Raw genomic sequence first — 9,830 nt, 5'->3', positions numbered from 1 at the left:
TAGACACAGTATATAGAAGAGAGAGTGAAGAGACCTGAATTGGCAGCAGTGCTGTGTCTTTTATGATGTATAGTCTGGCCCTAAATTATGTAAATAGGTGCATTTTTGTCATTACATTATATGGCATTTCTTCCAAGACCTGTTAGCAGTGGTGTAGTAATAAATGTTGAGGTGCAGATTTTCATCATTACAGTCCCCATACCCACTCTCCCAAGGATAGTCCAAAAATGCAGGCAACAGACCAGTTTTACCAGTTTAATTTCCACCTTGAGGAGGTCTTTTGTAAAGCTAATGGGTCTTAAATGCCCATTCAAGATGAAGCCACCCAAAATACTTTGCATTACAACAGAAAGCAATATATAGTTGTTGGGAAAACTAATTTTCCCCAGCTACTGCAAGGAAGGCAGCCCTACTCAGGCACAAGGGGAAGCCTCAAGGGTGATGGTGGCGGAGGCAGCAGCAGATGATATCCATGTCCCTGCTCATTAAAAAGTCCCAGCACTGCATCCCTGCAAGTCCTGGCTCAACTACACCGTGGCCTGTTAGATCTTTAAGAACTGCAGAGGGGGGCTTGTTAATTGTGCCACGACCTCTGGCAGCCTTCCCCAATTTGGTGCCCTCCAGTTGTGTTGAACTACAGCTCCCATAATCTCCCAGCCGTAATCCCCCAGATTATAGGAACTGTAGCCTAACACATCTGGAGGGTACCAGGTTGGGGAAGGCTGACCTATGCTCCTTCTCTGCAGTGAGCCCTATTCTCTGGAATACCCTCCCTCCCCACTGTTACTCAAGGGGCTCCTGATGGTTAACAACAACAATAACCACGCCTCTTTGTGTAGGTTTTCACTGATTCTGCAGTCCTCATTTTTATATATACTTTTGATATGTTTTATTGTTTCTGTCCCAGTAAGGTTTTAATGTATACCTTAATTTTTATTTAGTTATTTGTATTTATTTACATTTGTATACCGCTTTACATCTAGACAGATTCTGGAGTGCTGAACAATAATTTTATGAACCACTTTGAGATTTTTATAATAGCAAGTGGTATAAAGATCTTTTAAATAAATAAATAAATTTTAGTACATTATTTCTGCAGCTCGGACCTCCTCTCCTTCCAGGATTTGTTGTCAGCAGAGATTTGTTAGACTTCTGCGTAGGTGCGCTGCTGACAATCACAGCTACGCCAAGGGTCTCTACTTCCCTTGCTCAGCTTCATCCATTTTCTTCCGCTGCCCCTTACGCCTGGAACGCTCTTCCAGAACATTTGCATACTACAAGTTCAATCGCAGTTTTTAAAGCTCAGCTAAAAACTAAAGCTTTTAAAACTTGATTTTGATCTTACATTTATACTGTTAGTTTTACTCTACCCTCTTCCCCTTCTTATTGTTTTATTATGATTTTATTAGAATGTAAGCCTATGCGGCAGGGTTTTGCTATTTTATTGTTTTACTCTGTACAGCACCATGTACAATGATGGTGCTATATAAATAAATAAATCATCATCATCATCATCATCCATCGTTTTCAATGGACAGCTTGCTCTTCTACCTAGGGATGCAAGGGAATGCTGGGGGATTGTAAGACTTTTTTTTTTCTGTCTCACCATCCACAGGATTGCGCCTCAAATGCAGAATAAAAAAGGAAGCAGCAACAGCTTTCACAACCGCTTAGGAGGGGATTAAAATTAAAAAAAAAATAGAATTTAAAGCTGCAGCAGCAGCAAGCTCCATTCCCAGAAAAGTGAGTTGTCACTCTACCCAATTTCTCTCTCTGTAGCTGTCCGTGATTGCCGCAGGGGAAAGGGGGTGGAGTTGGCCTCGTAGAGGCGGGGCAGCGGGAGAAAAGGGCTCGGAGGCGGGGTCGCCGTTCCTTCCTTGCGTGTTGCGCGCGTGTGTATGTGCGGGGGTGGCGATGGCCGCCACTGAGTCGCGTGTAGGTCCAGTGGCCCGGGCGGTTTTGCAGCAATGCCTGCATGCGAGACTACAGGTGAAGCCTGCCGAGCCGGGCTCCGAAGCCGAGTGGGTGGAGGTAACGTCTGCACGTATGAATCTCTCCGGCGATGCCTTGCGTTAGGCGTTTCCGAGACAGCAAGCGCTCATTTCCTTTTCCTGTCTGTCTGCTCCACAGACCTGTAGGTGGAAAGTCCCCGAAATTAGGGGTTCAAAGGCTTTCTATATCATTTCTCCCTCAACGCCATCCCCGATTTACTCTTTCACCCTGCTTCCTAAAATAATCAAGACCACCTCATCAGTGGAGGCTGGTGGCCCCGAGGTCAGTGGGGCTGTGAATCCGCTCTGGGTTTGTCAGAATCACTCAGAATTCTAAAGGAGCTACCCAAGGTGTTGAACCCACTCCCCAAATGAGTTCTGACTGAAGCCCAGAGCGGATTCACAGCCCCACTGACATCGGAGACACCAGCCTCCGCTGCTCTTCGTTCAGATCATCATCATAATCCTAAGGGGTTTTTTTCCCCTGAGTGCCGGAAGGGCTTCTCATGCACTGATCACCAAAATAATGTATGACCGCCACTTTCGGCGCTCAAGGGAAAAATAAATCCTTAGCCGAATGGCTTAGGGGGAAGCTTGAAGCAGCTCTTGCTTCAGTCAAGGCTTGTGATGCCAGTGTGAAACCTACATTTGCCATAAGACATCAGCATTACAAATGGCTGTTCTGGATTGAGAGCAGTGTGAAGGGAGAGCAAAGGCTGCAATCCTATACACACTTACCTGGGAGTAGGGCCCATTGAATTCATTGGGGTTTACTTCTGAATAGACATGTATAAAATTGCAATGTAAAGCATATTAGCACATTAGCTAAGTGGCTAATTTCGATTCACAAATTCAGTATAGTTTTGGAACTATATAACTATGTAATTATTTCCCCCCCCCCAAGAAATATAGAATATAAAAATGCTCAGTTCTTTGCCACTGAAAAAAGTTGTCTTTTCAAAGCATGACATTTGAGATTCAGTGAAATGTATATCCAGCCTAGGAAAAATCTTTCATTTTCTTAGAAAAATGTCTTCAAAGGATTCTCTGCAGCCTTAAAAAAAATTGTGAGAGCTTTTAACTCCAAGATGGCATTTTATTTCAGTATGCCAGATATGGAAATTGCTTTTCTCATGTAAACATATGCATTTCAGTACAGGTCTACTAAAGTGAATGAATTTTGTCAATGAAGGCATATTTATTAACCAGTGCCATTGAACTCACTGGTGCTTACTTCTGAATAGACATGTATGGAATTGTGCTGTACATATGGTTTAATGCCTAGAATTAATAGATCTATTTCATTACACCGTGCAGGTATACGGATGTATAAATATATCTTTGTTATTTTATATAGATCCAGCGAGGACTTATAATCTATGTATGTTTCTTCAAAGGGGCCAGTGAAGAAATTATTCCCCAAATGGGTAGGTTTTTACGTAAAACATTCTTAAAACAGACAATTAAAAGAACATTACTAAAACTATGTAATTAACTCCAAATACATCATTGAACCTATAATAACATTATAGCAAAGTAAGAACTCATTTAATGAGTTTTTCTATTAAAATAATGAAAACTGCTCTCTGGGGAAAGCAATTCTGAGCAAGTGTTTCATTCTGAGTTGTGCTGCACGTAAGTCCAATGCGCTGTTTAATGAACTGGCTCTTATTAAGGCAGCTGTTAATAAAGTTATTGAAGCAGAGTGTTATTAATATAGAGCCATACTGAGCTTTAGACCTGCGACACTGTTGAAATATAAGCTGAATTGGTAATGATATTTCAGTTCCTGTCCTCCCCCCCCCACCGCGCGCGCACATACACACACTTTTTTTTTCAATTTTCATGATTTTGTTTTGGAAATAAGCTTCTTAAATGGCACGTGCTCCGTATCAGGCCATTACACTACATTTGTGGCCAGTGCTGTTCCTTTCAGAAATAGGCCATGCTGGTGTGGGCATGAGCTGTGGGGGAAACTGCAAACCCAACTAAAAGTGGGGTGTAAACCCCTGGGTTACAGTCACAGTTACAATGCAACTTCTGCTGGCACAATGCAACTTCCTCCTCCTCTCCTCCTCTGTGCAACCCTTGCATGCACTTCAAATCTTCTCCAGAGGATCCCCCATCCCACTGGAGCAGATGGGGGGCATGCAGGGGTCTCCAGCGCAGACAGGAAATCTGTTAGTTGTGCATGCTGTGCTCATTGTTTGGAAGTTATTTTTGTTGAAAGGCAGAAGCATTCCTGTGAATCTCTTCCACATCTAAACATATCCTGTTGGAGTAATGAGGCTGAGCTAAGAAACCCTGAGATAGATATGCAAACTGTACAGCCTCTATCAGAATCTTGGAATTAAGCATTCTGAAAAAGACGGTGTCATTTCCATAACTAAAATGCAAAGTGCTTTTAGGTCAAAATGGTAACATAGTATGCAGTCCTAAGAACATTTACTGGAGTTAAAAGAATTTGAAAGTTAGCCTTACAGTGTGGGTGCTAATTGTTCAACCAGCCAATAATTTATTTAGGATACTGCATTCATCTGCTTTGCAATGTGACACCCCAGTGTTTCATGCAATTGTTTGAAAAAGGTTTGCTAGATTTTCCACTTCTATAGATGTAAAAGCAATTGGAGATCAGTCTCTAAGAATGAGTTAAATATTTGGAAAAAATCTTTCAAGGGTCTACAATGCCTGAGTTCCTAATTAGGTTAGAATTAGGTTACATATATATTTAGAAAAATAAGTATATCAGGTAGCCAGTAGGGGGAGCCAATGTACAGGTAAGTTTTCTTCTGAGCTATTGTATCAGGAGCTGGACATCAACATTTAGGTACTATATGTCTATGTACAAACACACACACGTTTCAAATATTGGAAAGTATATATGGCAATCATGGGACATTCTTATAACGCTAAGAATTAGTATCTGAATTTTCTTCTTTTCCTTCCCCGTCCCTTTTTCCTTTTGTGGGACTGATTTGTTTTTATTGAACTTTAAGCTGCTCTGGGAATCTTTCCAGCTGAAGAGTGGGGTGTAAATATTGGGTTGGATTCAGATTTACTCTGGATCACTGAGCTGATGGAAGTGGATTTTTCTAACCCATCCTTTCCACACAGCCCCTCCAGCCCCCTGAACATATTACACAGAGAGTCAAGAGACCCTGCTGAATGGAGTGAGCTGTGGTGTGGGGGAGACGGGGATCCCCAAAAACTGGGCAAAGGGACCTTTCATGATTGGAGCCCTTCCTCTTACAGAAGGTCCCTTTCTCTCATGACAACAGATCCTGAATCCAACTACTTTAAATAAATAGGCAGAATTTAAATGGTGCATGCTAATACATAATTGTTCTAAACCCTAGTAATTGCAATACCTTTTCCCCTCTGTCTTTGCAGTCAATACGCTCATGCATGTGAAGTTAAGTGAAACTGAAGGTGGCAAATATGTATCTGTTTTGGATTTACCAGGCAACATATTAATAATACCTCAAGCCACACTGGGTGGTAAACTGAAGGGAAGAAGAATGCAGTATCATTCCAACATTGAAAAGGAAATGGGGCTGGACCTCTATTCCCAGTTTGTGATTCAGTGTGAACAAGAACTGGCTGCTAATACCAAGTGTGCTGAGGTTGGTACTGTTCTCAGGCATGGTACATATGGAAACCGACAGGTTTTGAAAGTGGATACAAATGGACCTTTCACTCATATGATTGAGTTCTGAGAACTAAGGGAGTTTGGAGGACATACTGTCTGACACATTTTGCACTGTTGTGCCAATAGGTAACAGTATACTTAATTTGATTCTAATGTCTGAGAGCAAAGGAAGGACTTCAGTAAACTGATACCCAGCTAAATACATTTAATTATTTAAAGTGAAGCTGTCTCAAATTGTCTTCCTCCTTTATGTTTGGCTTGTAGTTGATTGATGGTTCTCGGTCTTTGATGAAAAGACGTCTACTGGCAAAATGTTATTTTGAGCCCTGAATCTATTCAGGCAGGCTCCTAACCTGGGCTATTTTCTTCTCTGGGCAGTCCCTAATCTGTTATGCCATTATGATCACAGTACACAATGCTTGGAATCAGTGTCATTTTAAAAACAATCCCCAACCTAAATATCAAATATTCGCCTTCCAATATTGACGAATAACACTATCTGGGGAAATCCAGAATTAGTATATAGGACTTATTGCTAATTGTTAAATAATTGAAAGTAGTTGGAAGCACAAAGCTAAGCAAAAAATTCAGAACCATTTCCATTGCTTTGGGGATTGGCAAAATCGTAACCACAAGTAACCTTCATACGTAATGGTCAGTTCCTAATGTTCTATATTTGATATACTTTGAGACAGAAAACAATGCCCTACAGGTCCCAGCATTCTCCAGCCAGCCATGTATGACTTTTTTCTTTCTAACCATGCATAGGATTGAGCCCTAAGACAAGGGTGCAGAATCGCTTTTACCCTAATTCCTGTTGAGAGCTGCCTTGCAGTGGTGGGCAGGGCAAAAGCACTGGGGTCCAAAATATGAAAAAAAATACCAGCATATTTTTTAGCTTAAAGCCCTTATTGCCAGTAACTAAGCCTTAGGAGAAGCATTTCACTCTTTTCAAATGAGGAAAAATGACCCAATAATCAGTGCCTGGGGAGAGGGAGTGGTTTGGGAGGAAAGGTGGTGGCCATTTGAGGATACCTATTTATGTATTAGTTATCAATAAGTCATATCTCAATTCTGGATTTCTCTTGATAGCTGTATTTGGCCCCTGAGCCTGAGGTTTTGCACCCCTGCTCTAAGGTGACTAAGAAATGGATGTCTAACATAACAAGGACCAAGGGATGAAGAGATTCATTGTCTCACCTTGCCCCCAGCCTGAACCAACTGGATGCCTCTTCAGAATGTGCACTGTCCATACCTGTCGGCAGTGACTGACTGACTGTACAGCCTGCCTATCTATAGCAGAGTATGGCAGCTGATGAGGAAAGATCCAACAGGGGGTTGGAATTGGGCCTCTTATTTGGATTTTCAGCCTCATTTCAGCAAGACTCAACAGACTGAAGAGATGGGTGAGCAGTGGCAGCTAAGGCAGTTTGTGGAATGCCGTTCTTCCCACCTTTTGGTGGTGGCTCTCCTTCCTCTATCCCACCACAAGCCCATATCTCCACTCCCACCTCACTTCACCTCAAGTGCTCCTCTCTTGAGGTCCCAATGATATACGGTGGGGGCAGGATGCAAATGTTTTCATAATAAATTTATTTATTTATTTATTTATTTAAGGATTTTTATGCCGCCATTCAGCCAAAAAAGGCTCTCATGGCGGCTTACAAAGGTATAAATAAATTACTGTCCGGCGTATGGACTGGCACTTTGCTGGTGGTAAATCAATTGATTTCCTGTGTTTCCTGTGTTTGAGTCATTGATGTTTTGTGCTATCTGTGTTGTGATAAAGTACTATTTGGAGTTGGAGGTGAGTAAAATGATCAGGTTGCTCTTTCTTAAGAGAGGAAATAATTTCTACTAAATAATTTCTGTCCTCTTTTGCTTTTTGTTTCTTACCATTTCAAAGATCTGTAAAACAACATGCAAAAGCAAGTAAATTCCATGATAATATGGTTTTAATCAGAACATCTATTACTGTTTCACTGATCTGCATTTAATGGTAGTATTTCACGCTCATTTTAACAGTATCTAGATATTGTTCACAATATCCCCTCTTAAATCAGCGCATACTAAAAATATAAATGTAAGGAGCTTAGGCTATTGAGATGTGCTGTGTTAGAAAGGAGATTGCAACATATTTCGGATGAAGGAAAGGAATGGCACTGTGGAAACCATAGTAATCAAGGAGCTGTCCTCATCTGCACCTCACTTAAATGCTTGCCTACTTCTGTCAGGATAATTTATCTTTAAAGATGTCAGAAATTAAGAGATTATGTTTTAATTGTTGACAGGGGGAAGTAATTGAGTTACTTGAAATCAGCCATAACTGTCGCTTGTTACTGCTAGAATGCAATTTCTTTTCATACCTAATTGAACATGTTAAATAAGGGTAACTTCACACCTCACTTTCAGAGTGCAATGTTTTTTTTTTGTGAATTCTTGTAGAATGATTTAGAACTAATATGGGAGCCGTTACATCTATTTAGAAACAGTTTTGCAGTTTTAGAAACTACTATGGTCCAGTGCAAGTGGTAACACTGGCACCTTGCTAATCATGATTTGCAAATAGGTCTATCGTTAAAGGCTTTTCAAAAGCTTCAGCAGATGCAGAATGCAGCAGCCTGGTTGCTTCGGGGGACAAGTCAATCATGGCATATAATGCCAATCCTGTGACAGCTGCAGTGGTTGCCAGTGTATTGCCAGTGTGATTACCTTTAAACCCTTAATTGACTTCGAACCAGATTACTTGAAGGACCACCTCTACTTGTACAAACCTTCTGGGCTTGAAGATCAGCCACAAAGACTCTGGTCATGTGCCACCAGTGGGATAATTGGGGTGGAGTGGTACGAGAGATGGAATACCCTAACATGGGAGGCAAGAGTGGCTCCCCCCAGACTGTTTTTTTTTTTTTTTTTTTTTTGAGGCACTGCTGGGATTCAAACCCCCCTCCCCCCCCCGACTTTTTTTAAACTAACTTTAAAGACCTGGATGTTCCAGTCTGCCTATAAACAAATGTATATTGCTTTTTATTTCATAAATTGGAATTGTTATTGTTGTGATTATTTTAAATGTTTTATTTTGGTGTTTTAGTTAATTGGGTTTTTTTAAAAAAAGTTTTTTTATTTTAAGTTGCCTTGAGGAGGAGTATACCTCATGGGCAGGCTGATCCCGAGGACCTGCTATACTTGTTACTGCTACTCAAGGACAAGCCAGACTAATATAGTTGCAATCCCATGCAGAAATGTTAAAAGCACAATTAGAGCAATAGAAACATGAGCAAACATAGTTACAGTAATGGTCACTTCCACAGCATCTCTGGCAAATCTGTCACTGTTTACCACCCACAGTGTTGGCTGCTGATGACACCCCTACGTTGAAACATTCCCAGTTGTGTCCCTAGAGAGGGCCAAATGATTGCCTCCACTTTGCCCTCACAGCCATGTTGGAGGATAGGATTCTAATTAACAGAGCACTCATAATCCCCAGGTCTGATGCCCAAAGGGGGTTAGGATGGGGTGGAGATACTCCTCCACTGGCCCCAGTTATGCCCTCAGAAAGCTCCATGATCACAGAAGTACTGCTGGCAGTGTTTCTGGCAGGAGCAGATGGGAGCAGCTTTGAATCTGCTGAATCCAAAGAACCACTATTTTCTTCCATGGTCCCAAGATTAGGTCCTCAGCCATGCCAGCTTGGAGCTGGCATCGTTATTTTCCCCTGTTGGATTCAAGGGGGAAGGAGTTCAAAATAAAGGTTCTGTAGGCGAAAAAGCTGGCAGGGCTTTGGAAGTGGTGGGTGACTTGCCACTTTGTTCCCCCACCCCATTTAGGATTGCTCTGTAACTCAACAGCAAATCATGGTACACCACAAGTAGCATATATGCTCCATCATGGGAATACAGATCAAGATACACATCACTTTTCCCCTGTGTCTGCAGAATCATAATGATAGAAGTGTTGGACTTTGTACAAAAAATACATTGAAGGCAAACAATAAATTCCACCTACAGGCTTTAAAGGAGAGGGTGGGGAATCATTTCTGATCTACAGGCTTCATCAATGTAGTCAGTAAACCAATTGGGCACTACACCCAAACTGCAGTTGTTACTGATTTTAAGATTATGCTTCAAAAGTGTAATGCATTATTGCTGAAACATGTCCTCTTGAGAATTTGTTCCTGCCAATTTCTCCAC

General features: G+C 41.5%; 1 protein-coding gene across 1 annotated transcript; it reads left to right on the top strand.

Moving 5' to 3' along the window:
* The first annotated feature begins 1,893 nt into the window (after nt 1–1,893).
* DTD2 (D-aminoacyl-tRNA deacylase 2) lies at nt 1,894–5,863 on the top strand. The gene is made up of 3 exons (XM_063118892.1): nt 1,894–2,031; nt 3,349–3,418; nt 5,382–5,863. The coding sequence occupies exons 1-3, from the start codon at nt 1,915–1,917 to the stop codon at nt 5,705–5,707; spliced, it is 513 nt and encodes a 170-aa protein (XP_062974962.1). The 5' UTR covers nt 1,894–1,914; the 3' UTR covers nt 5,708–5,863.
* The last annotated feature ends 3,967 nt before the right edge of the window (nt 5,864–9,830 follow it).

Source organism: Elgaria multicarinata, chromosome 2, assembly GCF_023053635.1.
Source record: "Elgaria multicarinata webbii isolate HBS135686 ecotype San Diego chromosome 2, rElgMul1.1.pri, whole genome shotgun sequence".
NCBI lineage: Eukaryota > Metazoa > Chordata > Lepidosauria > Squamata > Anguidae > Elgaria > Elgaria multicarinata.
This window is presented reverse-complemented; position numbering and strand designations above follow the sequence as displayed.

Coding starts and splice junctions, on each gene's coding strand:
- DTD2 (XM_063118892.1), top strand. CDS start 1,915: ATGGCCGCCACTGAGTCGCGTGTAGGTCCAGTGGCCCGGGCGGTTTTG. Junction 2,032..3,348: donor CCGAAGCCGAGTGGGTGGAG/GTAACGTCTGCA, acceptor TATTTTATATAG/ATCCAGCGAGGACTTATAAT. Junction 3,419..5,381: donor AGAAATTATTCCCCAAATGG/GTAGGTTTTTAC, acceptor CTGTCTTTGCAG/TCAATACGCTCATGCATGTG.